The following is an 18,259-nucleotide window of genomic DNA, read 5'->3' on the forward strand; positions in this document are numbered from 1 at the left end:
CGACAAATTCTGTGTTACTAAAGGATTATTTAGGTTTTCACTAAACCACCAGATACTGTTTTTGTTCTTCTTTGTCTCTGCTTTGATATCAGTTATTATGCATTTGTCAGAATGTTACAGTATCAGGAACACTGTCTCTACAGTATGATTGTACTTTTTCTTCTTTTCATCAATTTGCAGACACATTTCTGCAACTATATTAACTAGAAAGAATATGTTGTTCTTCAGATGGAAGAAACAACCAGTTGTGAGTAAATTATTTTCTTTTTCAGGCATCACAGTCAGCACAGGAGTAGATTTGCACAAAAGGATCTATGGAGGCCACAAGTGTCCAGACACTGAGCGTCAGTATCACGTGAAACTAAAGGCAACCAGTGCAACACATGAAAGTCTCTGTGGTGGCTCACTGATCCATGAACGGTGGATTCTGACTGCAGCCCACTGCTGGAAAAATGAACCTGGATGGTGAGAAAACAACAGTTTCACTTATAAATGTTTTTAATAGAATTTAAAAGTTAGGACAGTATTTCAAATGCTTGTGTTCTGTAATTAGCGTAGCTTACACCCATTTCCCCTTGTGCAGGGATATGTATGCAACTTTAGGAGTTCATCCACATCCATCATGGATAAAGTTATTATTTCAACGATCTTCAGATAAAAAAAAAAAAGGTGGAAATCACAGGTGGATCATTTTTTGTGGGCATAAATACAATTGATGACATCATGCTACTGGAAATTCCTTCACAACCAGGCAGGAAAACCGTTGCCTTACCAGACTGTGCAAATCCTCCCAATATGTAAGTTGTGCGCTTACCTAATAAGTCTGAATCCTTTCTGACTTTTCCACTTTTTTATTTTTATTTATTTGTATTGACATTTTACATTTATTTACATTATGATATTTATTTATTTATTCACAATGTTGAATATTAGTCACCTGCTTACTGAACCCTGACTCTGACCTGACCATTAATTTACAAAATATATTAAATTATTTAATTAACATTACATTTTGCATTTAACTTAAGTTTTTGTCAAGAAGCCATATTATACTCACAGTGACTCTTATTCTGGCTAGACACGTGGCAGCACTTCTGCTATCATTTTGCATGTATTCAACGAAAGAAAAAACAGACATAAGTGTACACATTAGTTTTTGACTGCTAGTGAAAATGGTTTTCTTTACAAATGACTCTCTCACTGAACTAACACAGCCAGTCCCTCAACATGTTTGTACTCTCTGCTCATATGGCCTTCATGTTAAATCACATTTTTCTTAACTTTAATTGCATTTAACTTATTTTAGCATTGAATAGAATTAGAATAGAATAGAATTCAACTTTATTGTCATTGCACATGCACAGGTACAGGGCAACGAAATGCAGTTTGCATCCATCCAGAAGTGCTTTAGTGATATAGATATATTACAATATATATTAGCAATAGTATAGATATGTGAGTATATTACAGAAATGGGTCTATTATGGTATGTTATAATGTACACGGTATGAAGTATGTTGTGAATATTCTATAACTATAGGTATGTACAGGCTGTAGTGAGTACAAGCTATGTACAGGCTATGAACAGGATATAAATATGAAAAACTATACAGAATATGAAATAAATAACTTTACAGAATCTGAGATATACAGCTATACAGAAATGGGAACTATGCAAGTTGTAAACAGTTGTAGGGTTAAAAATTATCGTATGTACAGAATGATTATTACAGAGCTATACAGTAGTGCAGTTAAGATAAGTGAGGGTGTAGATAGTTTCTACAGAGGCTATATAAAGTGCTAGTGGTTGTGAGTGGTGGTTCAGTCCATGTTATTATTGTGTGTTTGAGGGTACAGTTGTCCATTGTGGGTGTGTGTGTGTTCAGTCCATGTGTTAACGTGGGTCAGAGGGTACAGTTGTCCATTGTGGGTGTGTGTATGTTCAGTCCATGAGTTAACGTGGGTCAGATGTCAGGAGGCAGAGTTCAGGAGTCTGACAGCTGTGGGGAAGTAGCTGTTCCGGTACCTGGTGGTCTTAGTCCGGAGGCTCTTGTAGCGCCTCCCAGAGGGCAGGAGGGTGAAGAGTCCATGTGATGGGTGACTGGGGTCTTTGATGATTTTCCCAGCCCTTTCCAGACACCGCTTTCTGTAGATGTCTTTTATGGCAGGAAGTGGTGCTCCGGCGATGCGCTGGGCAGTTTTCACGACCCTCTGCAACGCCTTCCGGTCCGAGGCAGAGCAGTTCCCGTACCAGACTGTTATACAGTTGGTCAGGATACTCTCGATGGTGCAGCGATAGAAGTTCACCAGGATGTCTGAGGACAGGTGGTTCTTCCTCAGAGTCCTCAAGAAGAAGAGGCGCTGGTGAGCCTTCTTGACCAGCTTGGAGCAGTTGGTTGTCCACTCAACAACAAACAAATCCTCCCTAACAACAACAACAAAAAACCCTTCAAGGGTCAAATTGCATTATATTTCTTCATGTCAATATACCAAGTAGGGTTAACTTGGGCTGTAAGTGGACTCAAGGCTTGAATCCCGGGTATAGAATATAATTGGAAATACTTATTTTTTGTCTTTTTCTAGAGACAAAATTCAGATGGCCGGCTATGGTTTGTTTGAAAAAGATCCTAACACTGGAGAGTTAAGTAAGACCATTTTTGCTTGATTATGTCACAGCTAGACAATTTCTGTTTAATTTGGGGTTTTGTGCACTTTTGAAATTAAATTTTATTTAAAAAATGTTTTGACACATAGTATTTCTTCCGTTCTTCTTTTAACTTCAATTTCTCTTGAAGAATACATTTCTTTTAGTTGGTAATATCCTGAATAAGATAAAATATCCGTCTTGTTAACATAGCATTTAATTTAATGTGTATAGAATTCAACACTATAAAGTGCTTTGTTCTTTTCACTTTTTTGTAGTGGAAACAGAACCAAGTAAACTGCAGTGTGTAGAAATGGATGTTGCTAGCTGTGAGGATATCAGACACAAAAAGTGTTATGACAATGTGCCGTATGATAACAGGATGTGTTACAAAAAATCTAACATGCGTACATGTCCGGTGAGTTGGCATTACTGTTATCATTATTGTATATTTACTGTGTAGACAGCAATTATCCTGAAACAAACTCATAACAAATTACATTTTTGTCTCTCGCAGGGTGATTCTGGTGGTGGAGTGATATACGATAATAAGATCTATGGTGTACACATAGGTAGTAGTAGTTGTGGCTGTACTAGACTATCTGTTTCTGTAAAAGTCTGTCCTTACATGAAATGGATAAATGAGAAAATTAATCCAAGAAGTAATGGAAAATAACTGAATGAAAATAACATCCAGAATAAACAATCATCTCTACATGAAACTTGTGTGCTGTGTGTTGTTTCTACTCTAGAATATCTTCATGTTAACTGCAAATTGTGAACCTTTTTCTTTGGTCTAAAATATTGTGTCAGATTTGCAGCTTGTGTGTGTTTGAATGTGGTGTCAGGTGTGTAGCAGCTCATCCTGTTGTTCAGAAACTCTCAGACTCACACTGTGAAGATGCAGAAAGGCTTTCTGATCAGACATGCCACCAACCAGCTGCAGGGCCTGAACATGATAAACTTCATAAATCTGAGTTGATTGTTGGGGGTGGAAATGTTTACATGGAGGCTGTTGGCCTCCGTGCACTGAGGGCATTAAAATAAATACAGTAACCATGAAAATAAGTTTTGTTGATAAAATACATTTCTTGAAACCGTCCATTGTTTTGTCCGAACTCTAAACACTGAATCCAATTTTCAAACTAAAAGCAGTGCTTTCAAAATTTACACTAAAGCAAAAAACCTACAAGAACAAAAAATAAACAAAATAAAATGATAGTACATAGTGACATATGTGTTTTATTTCTCATAACACATCATTTCCATCTTGTCTTCAGTCCTGCATTTTTATACTTCTAAGACCAAACTGAAAACTAAACTCTTCATATTCACAAACACTATTTGTTTCAGGATTTCATCATGATTCATTTTCCATATGAGGCAGTGCTTTCAAATTACTTTTGAAGTAGTACAGAGAAATTACTCTTCTCCTCTTCTTTTAAATTGCATCAATATTTTCCAACTGAGCAGTAAAAGGACACGGAAGTCAAACATGAAGCATCAACGTGATGTTTAGATGTCGATTAATATTACAATAAGAGACTAAAGTAACTCGCTTTGAACACTTCAGTTTTCTCTCTTGATGCTGCTGTTTGTTTCCTCCTCCACTTGTATTTTTCTGCACTTCAGTGAATGTGCATAGCGCCCTCTGTTGTATGTTTGGGAGAACTGCACTGCACTGTCATCAAATGAAACTGTGCAGAGGTGGAAAATGAGCAAAGGAAGCACATCAACTGAAGAAGCTTCTTGGATCAGAAGTTAAACATCATCCAGAACCTTAAAGAAGTAAAGTCGCTTTCTTTCCAGGCTCCTTAGACAACCATGACCTGGATGACTGAGAACCTACAAACACACATGAGCAGCAGTTTATTTAATGTGGACCTGAGCAGTGCCCAAAACAACAACCAAACAATTTTTATTGAACCCCACTTCAGCCAATCAGCAGTCTTTATCTCTTTCAGCATCAAACACAAACCACACCTTGAAGAGAGGTGACAAATCCACAAACACCTTCAAATGTAAACACACATCACACATGATGAACATGGATCCTAACATAGTTGAAACTTTTTTTTTGTAAAGCCTGATACTAAATGTGTGCAGGCCACCTGAACTGCTTCGTCTCGAGTGCCGCCCACTGGGTTGGTCACTAGAACTGTGTGTTGCCATCACTGGAGCCGTGGTTGGTCTTTTAGATTATTTAGACTGGGACTGTTTTTTGTTGATTAGGCAGCATGGTGTCCTGACGGCTGCCTCTGTTGTTTTTTTTCCCAGGAGGAGGAGAGTGGAGCACAGGTGGACAGCAGCCACGGAGCAGAGAGCACGGAGTTTTGGGTGAAGACATGACACAGGAGTCGAGGGAGCTCAAGGGATTATTGTGTTGTCTTATTTACTCCACTGTAAATAAAGAGCACTGTCCATCGCACGAGTCCTGCTTTTGGGTCCTCCTTCCCCACTTCACAAAGACTGAAACTAATTATACAGGTAATAATAAAGGAACCAAAAGTTCACATCTATAGCTTTAAATTTGGACAAATCTGTCAACACAACCATCATGAATAGAATAAAATACAAACAAACACTGAAACTAATGAAAAATTACACATGATATATGAACTGTGGAAACTAACTGAACAATAAAACTCAGAATAAACAAATTCAAACATTATATGAAAGGTATAAACTGATTTGCATCTTATTGATTTGCAGGCTCACTTTGCTCCAGGACTTGACGACTGGCCCAACCCGTACAGTCTTTGTCTCTTAATACTGAATGTTGAAAACTGATACTCATGGACACCTTATTTCAGCCTCTTTACTTTGCATAAGAGACCCAAAGCTTTACATCAACATGATGTTGTCTAGTGGACCAGCACGTCCATTACATGTTTTGCTGTTATTGCTGTTTGTTACGAGTTCAAATATTGAGGGTGAGCACAAAACAATAATGGTCCAGAAGAGCTTCGGTCAAACAATGTTTTTAATGAACACGCGCGTGGGGAGATGAACACTGCCCACAGACAGCATCGATCTCCGCCCAATGATACACAAGCAGTTGTTTTATACCATCAGGGTTTACTTTTATGACGCACCCTCATGCGTCAAGCAGATACAACACAGGCATAAGTTTCAAAACCACAAATGTTCTGTTGACGACTTTGGACACATTTAAAAGGACATCTTCTCCGTCTGGAGGCCAGGTGCTTCCTATTAATCTTCTCGCTTATCTCCTGGAACAAACTGTCCCTTAGGCAGACACAATTTTGCAGTCACAAGCTTTTGCAAACTATTATTTGAACTCTTACACCAACAACGCCGTTAAACTCGCCCTCCCAGAAGCCATCGTCCTCGTGGGTCTCTCTGCTCAGGATGGGGATGATGGCGCCTTCTGGGAACGACAGCTCATCTTCCGTTTGTCCCGCGTAGTCGTACAAAGCCTTTGCGAATGAAACTGCAACACAGACAGTGGCAACGAGGGTATTAAACAAAGCAGGAAATCAAAACTCCGATATTATCTGGTGGAGGCGGATCTCACTCCTCGAGTCTCCGTTGACGGAGCCGGTTGGGGGTTCGGTTTCAGGTTCGGTGGAGTTGCTGGAGGAATGGGATCGGGCGTCCAGCGCGGCCAGCGACTGCAGCATGCTCAGCAGGCTGTTGGAGGAGGGCAGCTGCAGGTATTTCTCCGGGACGTAGCCCACCTGTCCGCTACGGTTTCTGGCCTGGAAACACAGACAATGCACACAGACGATGACAACAGCCAAAAATGTTTCAACAGGAAAACTCCTAATGAGAAAAAATAAAGTCAGACGTAAAGAGTAGGGCTGTAACAATATCACTGCATCGTCGCCAGAATTTAATAACAGCCACAAAGAGAATAATAGGAGAGCTTTTGTTCTCTCTTCCTGAATTAACGAGAAATCTAAAATCCTAAACAAGCCTCTGCTGAATTCATGAAGCTTGATTTCATGAACACCGGTGGCCTCCCCTTCCGCTGCTTACTTATTTTCATTCAGATTGAAAACACTCAGAGGTATTGGGATCTCTGTTGGGGCATGCTGTGGGGAATCACAGCACTAAAACAGATCTATATAAATGATATTGCTCACATTTTTATGTATGATTATATTCATTAAAATAAATACCCCATTAAAACACTATATCTGTATATGAAAAGATAATCACCTAAGTAAATACACATAAAATATTGGCTCAACACGTGGAACATTTGCACAATGGCTCACAGGAAAGCCAGACTTACACAATAAACAAAAGTAAAACAGCAACAATGCACAATGTTCCTTCAGGGAAATGATCTGAAAACAACCACACACAAAGTACACAATGACTACACACCAGCAGCTCTGCAGAGGCGTTTATAAAAGAATGACTTCACACAATGATGGGAGCATCCACAGCTGACATTTCTACATTTAAGTAGACACCACTGACCACCCGAAAAATGTCCTCAAAGACTTCTCAAATTTTCTCCCAAAGGTCCAGGAGCAACTTTGTAACAGTCTGTGACAAACAAAGTGAAAATGATAACTAAGTAGCTGGGAGATCATCAAATTAACATTTTATATCCATGACCAGGTCACTCCGCAGATCTCAAACTGATCAAGAGTCCACGAACCGCTGTTAAAAAGCAGAAGCTGACAAACTGTGATCAAACCGGAGCGCTGCTGAGGCAGGATTGGATCACCATCAATCAGGATTTGGTCCAGATTTTCAGTAGCTGCACTTAAGGTATGAATTTAAAAACTGCCTCATTCATGAATTATTGCATTCACAAACTTGGGTGCCATGCCCGCCCACCTGCCTGCCCGGCTGGGTGACGAGAATCTCCCATCAGCCCTTTACGGCTGCAGGGCCAAAAAAGAAGCAGAGAACTGTGTATTTGTACATTTTTTGATTTGTCTGTATGTTCAGCAGAGCTTCTACCACCCAGGCCAACCTGACCTGCCTCAATGCACCGCAGGCATTTTAGTTGAATTATTCTAATTCCTGAAGCCACATCAGTTCAACTGATCCCAGAGAAACACTAAAACGTCCAGTAGATAGTCTGTACCGGTGCGAGGTCTTATAAAAACTGAAACTAAATGTTTGTCAAACAGTCTAAGAGCCAGAGAGTGAACTAATACACAAAACAACCAACCCTCAAACATGAGAGTGCATCTGCTACATAACTGTGTTTGTGTTATTTTTGTACCTTGACCCAGTCCTCCATGTCGCCATCATCGATGACCTCCAAGATTTCCTGCTCCTCGATGGTCAGCTCGTCTGGCTGAGAAGCCTGCAGACAGACAAACACGTTCATTCAAATTAAAGCTGCGATGTAACAGTTTAACCATCTTCATTTCACCCGTGATGTATATTTTTCAAATACCGCCACACTGGTGAACGGACAAAAATGCTCACTGTGGCTTCAATAACATCAGCCAGAACACTGAAGAAAACACTGAGACCATGCCTGCATTTATACCACACTTTACTCAGGACTCAGGTAATATAAAACAACTAATACTCCAAAGCAGCACAAAACTCAGACTTAAACTAGAATTTCTGTACAAATTCAAAGAGCAGGTGTTTTAAACCTGGACACAGAATCATTAGTGCCACAAAGTTTGGGAAAGTAAATCTAAATGGGGGTTAAACACGACTGGAACTGATTAAAAACAGCCAAAACAAAAAGTGGCTTCACTTCAAAGTCAGAATTATAACTGGTATCCCAGTATTCGCTGCCTGTCTGTTGTCAGACGCATTTGTGTGACCATAAATACCACTTAAGTGGGAAAAGGAACTTCTGGTCATCTCTGCTTGGACTGCTGACTCAAGTGTCAAAAAATGATTTGATAGAGGAACTTGTATTGGAAAAAAGAGGAGCAGGGTATTGATCCCTGTTGATTTACCCGTCAGTCTACAGTCATAACTTTACCTATGACTAAAATCTGACACAAATGAGCATCTTCTGAAGGATGTCACCAGTCCTTCACCTGGTGACATGTTAAAGATCCACGTCCAATCCAAATATTTAATTAAAAGTGGAGGTTGTGCATTTATTTAGGAAGATAAACAGTCTGATAAAGTCGGAACAAACACGAGCTGGAAATAGTCCCACGGTGAGGAAATGAGACGACACATCTGTAAATAAAAACTAAAAATGGGAAATAATCTAAGTTCCTGTGCAGGGCAAGGAGTACAGTACAAAGTTCACTGTTCTGCCTTCAGGCTCATAGTTCAGACTAACAAAGATAAAGACCAATCACGCAGGACTTATTATGTTTCCTGCTTTGACTTCTTACCCAGACTGTTCCATAATGTGTGTGCAGCACTTTTGTGATTAAAATCTATTTAAATTAGTTGTTTATTTCAGTGCAGACAGATTATTGACACTCAAACAATGGAGCTACTTTGTCTGTTACTTACAATTTTTTAGAAAATTAGAACATTTTTTCCTGCTTGTGTATCAATTTAGAGGAAAGGTCATCACCCAGCTTCTCAAGCTTCATACTCCAGTGATCATGAATGTCTAAAAAAAAAAAAAATCTTTTCTGCATCTGGTATTGTTGAGATGTTTAACTCTGGACCAAAAAGGTGGATCTGCTCTGCCTAAAGCCGCTTTGAGCATCAAGGTCCTGAGCCGAGTCCAGTCCGGGCTTTTGTGGCCACGGCCAGCTCAGCTTTCAGGATGCCCGTGAGCTGCTTGTTCCACTCGTCTGATTTTGTATTGATTGTTGTCTAAACAAATTAATCTGTCATCTGTTGAGCTTTGTTCCACTTCTCAACAATCTCCTCTGATCTGTGTTCATTACAGCATTTTACCTGTGGTTTCCAACCTGTGCAGTTCAAACCTGAAGGATCCACATTTCACTTCACTTTTCTGTAGAAATTGATTTTCCGGTAAACTGATTAACACCTCCTGCCAACTAAATTAGTCAAACACGAACCTTATTTTATGCTACAAAATTTGTATTAAAAGCAACCCAAACACTTTGAGATTTGGATTTTAATAGTTTCAAAAATTATTCTTCAAGTTTTACTTGAACATTTTAGAGAAATCATGTTAAGTTCTAAATTTTTAAGGTTGGGGATTTCATTCCATGCATAATAAATACGAGTTTATTTTCCCCAATAATCACTAAAAGCAATCGCATGTGATATTTTATGCATTTAATAATGACTAAAAAGAGAAAAACATCAGTATTTACCGTATCTGAGTCGACAGGCTGGAACATGAAGTCTGGTGCTTGCTGGAACGCCATGTTCTTCTGCACAAACAGCTGCTGGTGAAACTCCTGCAGAACCTGCATGCGTTTCAAGGGAACAGACAAAAATATACATATATACTTATTTAAGGTTTATCACAAGCTTACAAATCAGCCCATGTCTAAACCTGCATAATTAACACTTAGTAAAGCCTTTAGGGTTCAGGCTTGCTCCCTATTTAGTTTTAATTTCTTGCCCACATTTATTTCTATTTAAAATTAACTTTGAAAAAAAAAAAAAAGACCTCCAGCTGAATGAATTGTGGCCAGTGATCCGTGTAGCTTTGGGCCACATTTATCATTTTTTATTTTCCATTACTCTGTCAGTTTATTTCTGTTGTATTAAGTTATGTGATTTGCTTATAAAATGAACCCAAATCAGCTTTTTATTATTTTAAACAAGTCAAATAAAAGAAAACGCCAATAACAATTAAGAGAATGACCATAAAGCCGTTTCTGGTTACTATCAGCTGATCTGAATGCTGATGACCACTCTGGTGTTTGTGGTCACAGCCTGACATTAAAAACGTATCACAGGCTCGAGTTCACCGCCTGCCTATTTTCACACAGACTATTTTTAACTCTCCAGCTGCTGAAAGCTTAAAGAGACAGTTAACAAATTACATAACATATCACTGTAAGTAACACAGGTGAAGGTACAAACAGTTTTAATTCTAATTTCAGGTTTTTTCTAAAGCCAGCTAAAGCAGCCGGGGACTGGACCACAACCTGGACCACAAAGCTCTCTGCCCACCCGAGGGAGGACGAAGTACCTGTGTGGATATTTTAAGCTGAACTCATGGGGCACAGCTATTAGCTGTTCTGGAAAACAAAGAAACCTCCCCAGTACTGGTCCCAGGCTAGTAACTTTGGTCTTTTGAATTGTACTTAAGTTTGGCCCCTCATCAAGAACCAGTTGCCTTGGGGAGACCATACCAGGGGACAGCATAGCTTCTCCTCCTCAACTGCGATCATTCACAGAAAGGAAAGGAGCCAGTGTAGGTGGTTTGACTGGCATCTGAAATAGGAGGCCTCCAGAATGTCTCCTAGACGAGCTGGTAAGGGCAGACCAAACACACACTGGACACATTATGTATCTCGGCCGGCTCGCCGTGGTATCCCAGTATTCGCTGCCTGTCTGTTGTCAGATGCATTTGTGTGACCATAAATACCACTTAAGTGGGAAAAGGAACTTCTGGACATCTCTGCTTGGACTGCTGACTCAAGTGTCAAAAAATGACTTGATAGAGGAACTTGTATTGGAAAAAAGAGGAGCAGGGTATTGATCCCTGTTGATTTACCCGTCAGTCTACAGTCATACCTTTACCTATGACTAAAATCTGACACAAATGAGCATCTTCTGAAGGATGTCTGACCTCTGCCTTAGAAACACGATGAAGAGCTGAGTTATTTGGAAAGCTACTCGTTTACACCGAAAGGCACCAGAGTGGCGGCTCACTGTTCTCCAGGAAGAGCAGGAGTAGGTGGCTGGGGAGGGGGACGTCTGGGCATCATGACCGGACTCAGATAAGCAGCAGAAAATAGATGGAAGGAAATCAGGTTTAGTAATATCAGTTTTATATTCTTTAATCTTGTACACCGTATAAATGCCTCACATTTTAATCAGGCTTCCTGTAGAAACAAGATGCTGCTGCGTCTCTGCTCACATGGAGAGGCAGAGGTTGAGGTTGTGTGTGAGAAATATATTACTATGAATTACAAGGCTAACAATTACACCAAACTGCCAGGCTTGACACCATCTGAAAAGTAAAATGAGCATAAAATGAGCAGCTTACCCAAGCCAAGTTAAATAGTATCCCACAAGTAGCTCATTTTACTTTTGCTCCCCCAACTTATTTAATCAACCAGCCACAGTGTGGAGCTGACATTCCAATCAAGCTTAATCAAACAATTAAGCTCTCTCTTTCATAGATATAAATAACTGCTGCTAGCTATGACGTTTAAGGAGTGAATAGTGAACTTCTTTTAATGGTGTGTTTAATTAATTTTATTTAATAACTTGTGACCTTTGAGTCCCTTCCTTGCAAGAATTATGGCCAATGACGGAAATGTATGTATTACATTTAAGATTGGAAAACAATATCAATGCCACAAACGTGAGTTGTCATATACATCTGTGAGTTAATCTGCACAACCGTGTGCACATGTGCTCTGTGCATGTACACACACAAAGAATTGACCTTCGTTCCTTAAATTTGTAGCATTGCCTCTGTGCTGACTGATGGTGCTCAGTGGCTTTTGCTTCTTGCTTTTAAATCAGATGTCACTCTCAACATAAACACAAGCTACAGCAGCCAAGCAGTCTTAGCTGAGGAAACAAAGATACATTTCCTCATTTAATGTAAAATATTGTGGTGATGTTATGTTATATTAGGCAGGCAGCTGCCCAAATAACACTGTGACAATCAAAAGTATATCTATTTTGAACGCCTCAGCTGGAAAAATTCAAAATGGTTTGTAAAGTTGGCCACAGGTCTGTATGTAAATGGGAGTTAAAACATTGCTTCATATTTGGATATGTATGATGTTAATGTTTCTAAAATACTAAAAAATGTGTTTATTAACAAAGTAAACTAAAAATAGACATTATTAAACTTTATACTTTTAACTACTGAATTGAACATAATATGAGATAATGTGTTTCCACTGTGGGAATGATGGATCCAATGACAAATAACTTTCAGATTAGTAAAGCTATATTTTTAATCTTTCTAGTTTTCCATTTCTATTTAGATGGTTTATATTTATATTTAAAAGGAACAGGATCATAACAAAATAACACCACTGCAAGTGTAACAAAAATATGTTGAAATCAAATGGTATGTTATTTGAAATCAATATGAAACAATGACACATGCATTTTATCCAATTTTTTTATTTATTTAATTTTTCCCAATTGTCCAAATTAGTCTGTGATTTGCCTTATTGTCCAACAAATCATATTTATATACAAATATATGTGACTCTCAAATATGATTTAAATGGATCATTCCTCACTTGATGACGAATTATCCATTTAAATATTTGCAGAGTCCTAAACTTGATGCCAGTGAACTTATCAGCGGTTGGTTTTAAGAAAAAAAGCCCAAAAAATCCCCTATGAGCAAGCACTTGGCGACGGTGGGGAGGAAAAACTCCCTTTTAACAGGGTGAAACCTCCGACAGAACCAGGCTCAGGAAGGGGTGGCCATCTGTCGCTGCCGAGTGGGCTTAAAATGTTCACTGTCCATCCTCCTTCTGACAGGAACTTCCTACAGACCAGGTATGAAGGATGCCTGAGTGGACATACAAAACTCACAAGTTCCTGGCTCTCACGGCTCCTATGCAGAGGGTTAGTCGAAGAAGGAGGGGCATCGCGAGGGGCGTCGGGGGACGGGGGACTGTGCCTCACTGCCCTCCCCTTCTCCAAGAAACCCGTCTTCAACCGAGTCGAGAGAGCCGGGAACTTGTGAGGTGTGCATGTCCTGGTGAGCCTCCACCGTTTTATGGGTGGGTGCAGCCTCGACTGTACAGAGACAGACCAGACCAGCTGCACCACACAGACACTTCAAACCTCATCTGTGGACAAAAAACAGACACACACACACACACGCGCGCGCACACGCACGCGCGCGCGCGCGCACACACACGCGCGCGCACACACACATCTTACTATTATAAAAATAAATAAAGTTAGGTAGTTCCTAACAATTAGCAATACAAGACATAAATACACATATAAACATTACAAGACATAAAAACAAGTGAAAGATATTTGCAACAAACAGACCTCAGTGCAAGAAAGTTACTTACCAGCAATTGAAGACATACATACACATTCAACAGCAATACAAGACATAAATACATTATAAGACATAAAAACAAGTCAAAGATATTTGCAATAAACAGACCTCAGTGCAAGAAAGTTACTTACCAGCAATACAAGACAAAAATACACATTTAACAGCAATACAAGACATAAATACATTATAAGACATAAAAACAAGTCAAAGATATTTGCAATAAACAGACCTCAGTGCAAGAAAGTTACTTACCAGCAATACAAGACATAAATACATTATAAGACATAAAAACAAGTCAAAGATATTTGCAATAAACAGACCTCAGTGCAAGAAAGTTACTTACCAGCAATACAAGACATAAATACATTATAAGACATAAAAACAAGTCAAAGATATTTGCAATAAACAGACCTCAGTTCAAGAAAGTTACTTACCAGCAATACAAGACAAAAATACACACATAAACATTATAAGACATAAAAACAAGTCAAAGATATTTGCAATAAACAGACCTCAGTGCAAGAAAGTTACTTACCAGCAATACAAGACATAAATACACATTTAACAGCAATACAAGACATAAATACACATTTAACAGCAATACAAGACAAAAATACACATTTAACAGCAATACAAGACATAAATACACACATAAACATTATAAGACATAAAAACAAGTCAAAGATATTTGCAACAAACAAACCTCAGTGCAAGAAAGTTACTTACCAGCAATACAAGACATAAATACACATTTAACAGCAATGCAAGACATAAATACACATTTAACAGTAATACAAGACATAAATACACACATAAACATTATAAGACATAAAAACAAGTCAAAGATATTTGCAACAAACAAACCTCAGTGCAAGAAAGTTACTTACCAGCAATACAAGACATAAATACACATTTAACAGTAATACAAGACATAAATACACACATAAACATTATAAGACATAAAAACAAGTTAAAGATATTTGCAACAAACAGAACTCAGTGCAAGAAAGTTACTTACCAGTAATACAAGACATAAATACACATTTAACAGCAATACAAGACAAAAATACACATTCAACAGTAATACAAGACATAAATACACACATAAACATTATAAGACACAAAAACAAGTCAAAGATATTTGCAACAAACAAACCTCAGTGCAAGAAAGTTACTTACCAGCAATACAAGACATAAATACACATTTAACAGCAATGCAAGACATAAATACACATTTAACAGTAATACAAGACATAAATACACATTTAACAGTAATACAAGACATAAATACACATTTAACAGCAATACAAGACATAAATACACACATAAACATTATAAGACACAAAAACAAGTCAAAGATATTTGCAACAAACAAACCTCAGTGCAAGAAAGTTACTTACCAGCAATACAAGACATAAATACACATATAAACATTACAAGACATAAAAACAAGTCAAAGATATTTGCAACAAACAAACCTCAGTGCAAGAAAGTTACTTACCAGCAATACAAGACATAAATACATTATAAGACATAAAAATAAGTCAAAGATATTTGCAACAAACAGACCTCAGTGCAAAAAGGATAATTACCAGCAATACAAGACATAAATACACACATAAACATTATAAGACATAAAAACAAGTCAAAGATATTTGCGACAAACAGACCTCAGTGCAAGAAAGTTACTTACCAGCAATACAAGACAAAAATACACATTTAACAGCAATACAAGACATAAATACACATTTAACAGCAATACAAGACAAAAATACACATTTAACAGCAATACAAGACATAAATACACATTTAACAGCAATACAAGACAAAAATACACATTTAACAGCAATACAAGACATAAATACACATTTAACAGCAATACAAGACAAAAATACACATTTAACAGCAATACAAGACATAAATACACATTTAACAGCAATACAAGACAAAAATACACATTTAACAGCAATACAAGACATAAATACACACATAAACATTATAAGACATAAAAACAAGTCAAAGATATTTGCAACAAACAGAACTCAGTGCAAGAAAGTTACTTACCAGTAATACAAGACATAAATACACATTTAACAGCAATACAAGACATAAATACACATTTAACAGCAATACAAGACATAAATACACACATAAACATTATAAGACATAAAAACAAGTCAAAGATATTTGCAACAAACAGAACTCAGTGCAAGAAAGTTACTTACCAGTAATACAAGACATAAGTACAAATATAAACATTATAAGACATAAAAACAGGTCAAAGATATTTGCAACAAACAGAACTCAGTGCAAGAAAGTTACTTACCAGTAATACAAGACATAAATACACATTTAACAGCAATACAAGACAAAAATACACATTTAACAGCAATACAAGACATAAATACACATTTAACAGCAATACAAGACAAAAATACACATTTAACAGCAATACAAGACATAAATACACATTTAACAGTAATACAAGACAAAAATACACATTTAACAGCAATACAAGACATAAATACACACATAAACATTATAAGACATAAAAACAAGTCAAAGATATTTGCAACAAACAGAACTCAGTGCAAGAAAGTTACTTACCAGTAATACAAGACATAAATACACATTTAACAGCAATACAAGACAAAAATACACATTCAACAGTAATACAAGACATAAATACACATTTAACAGCAATGCAAGACATAAATACACACATAAACATTATAAGACACAAAAACAAGTCAAAGATATTTGCAACAAACAAACCTCAGTGCAAGAAAGTTACTTACCAGCAATACAAGACATAAATACACACATAAACATTATAAGACACAAAAACAAGTCAAAGATATTTGCAACAAACAGACCTCAGTGCAAGAAAGTTACTTACCAGCAATACAAGACATAAATACACACATAAACATTATAAGACACAAAAACAAGTCAAAGATATTTGCAACAAACAAACCTCAGTGCAAGAAAGTTACTTACCAGCAATACAAGACATAAATACACATTTAACAGCAATACAAGACATAAATACACATTTACCAGCAATACAAGACATAAATACACATTTACCAGCAATACAAGACATAAATACACATTTACCAGCAATACAAGACATAAATACACACATAAACATTACAAGACATAAAAACAAATCAAAGATATTTGCAATAAACAGACCTCAGTGCAAAAAAGTTAATTACCAGTAATACAAGACATAAATACACATTTAACAGCAATACAAGACATAAATACACATTTACCAGCAATACAAGACATAAATACACATTTACCAGCAATACAAGACATAAATACACACATAAACATTACAAGACATAAAAACAAGTCAAAGATATTTGCAATAAACAGACCTCAGTGCAAAAAAGTTAATTACCAGTAATACAAGACATAAATACACACATAAACATTACAAGACATAAAAACAAATCAAAGATATTTGCGACAAACAGACGTCAGTGCAAGAAAGTTACTTACCAGCAATACAAGACAAAAATACACATTTAACAGCAATACAAGACATAAATACACATTTAACAGCAATGCAAGACATAAATACACACATAAACATTGCAAGACATAAAAACAAGTCAAAGATATTTGCAATAATATCACATAAATTATCAATAAACAGACCTCAGTGCAAGAAAGTTTCTTACCAGCATACAAGACATAAATACACATTTAACAGCAATACAAGACATAAATACACACATAAACATTACAAGACATAAAAACAAGTCAAAGATATTTGCAATAATATCACATAATATTACTTATGTGATATTATTATTTGCAATAAACAGACCTCAGTGTAAGAAAGTTGCTTACCAGCAATACAAGACATAAATACACATTTAACAGCAATGCAAGACATAAATACACACATAAACATTATCAGACATAAAAACAAGTCAAAGATATTTGCAACAAACAGACCTCAGTGCAAGAAAGTTACTTACCAGCAATACAAGACATAAATACACACATAAACATTACAAGACATAAAAACAAATCAAAGATATTTGCAATAAACAGACCTCAGTGCAAAAAAGTTAATTACCAGCAATACAAGACATAAATACACACATAAACATTATAAGACATAAAAACAGGTCAAAGATATTTGCAACAAACAGACCTCAGTGCAAGAAAGTTACTTACCAGCAATACAAGACATAAATACACACATAAACATTACAAGACATAAAAACAAATCAAAGATATTTGCAATAAACAGACCTCAGTGCAAGAAAGTTACTTACCAGCAATACAAGACATAAATACACACATAAACATTATAAGACATAAAAACAGGTCAAAGATATTTGCAACAAACAGACCTCAGTGCAAGAAAGTTACTTACCAGCAATACAAGACATAAATACACACATAAACATTATCAGACATAAAAACAAGTCAAAGATATTTGCGACAAACAGACCTCAGTGCAAAAAAGTTAATTACCAGTAATACAAGACATAAATACACATTTAACAGCAATACAA

The 18,259-nt window shown here is 36.9% G+C and overlaps 1 protein-coding gene and 1 long non-coding RNA gene across 4 annotated transcripts in view; one reads left to right on the forward strand and one right to left on the reverse strand.

The window, feature by feature from the left end:
- The first annotated feature begins 718 nt into the window (after window positions 1–718).
- On the forward strand, window positions 719–3,360 carry LOC113018418 (uncharacterized). Its single transcript, XR_013909825.1, has 4 exons — window positions 719–797; window positions 2,584–2,645; window positions 2,923–3,062; window positions 3,162–3,360. It is a non-coding gene; the product is annotated as an uncharacterized LOC113018418 (long non-coding RNA).
- Window positions 3,361–5,609: 2,249 nt separating this feature from the next.
- Window positions 5,610–18,259, reverse strand: part of LOC113018417 (F-BAR and double SH3 domains protein 2-like) — a 100,788-nt gene continuing 88,138 nt past the window's right edge. Inside the window, exons 1-5 of one of the 3 annotated variants that reach the window (XM_080303223.1) lie at window positions 11,289–13,498; window positions 9,856–9,951; window positions 7,857–7,940; window positions 6,183–6,366; window positions 5,610–6,098 (exon numbers count right to left, since the gene is read on the reverse strand). In XM_080303223.1, coding sequence (XP_080159349.1) covers window positions 5,917–6,098; window positions 6,183–6,366; window positions 7,857–7,940; window positions 9,856–9,909 — 504 coding nt within the window. In that variant the 5' untranslated portion in view covers window positions 9,910–9,951; window positions 11,289–13,498 and the 3' untranslated portion in view covers window positions 5,610–5,916. Of the gene's footprint in view, window positions 6,099–6,182; window positions 6,367–7,856; window positions 7,941–9,855; window positions 11,044–11,288; window positions 13,499–18,259 lie in introns of those variants that run through there. The other 2 variants (XM_080303221.1, XM_080303220.1) reach the window with 2 other exon arrangements.

The sequence above is a fragment of the Astatotilapia calliptera genome, chromosome 6, assembly GCF_964374335.1.
Source record: "Astatotilapia calliptera chromosome 6, fAstCal68.1, whole genome shotgun sequence".
NCBI lineage: Eukaryota > Metazoa > Chordata > Actinopteri > Cichliformes > Cichlidae > Astatotilapia > Astatotilapia calliptera.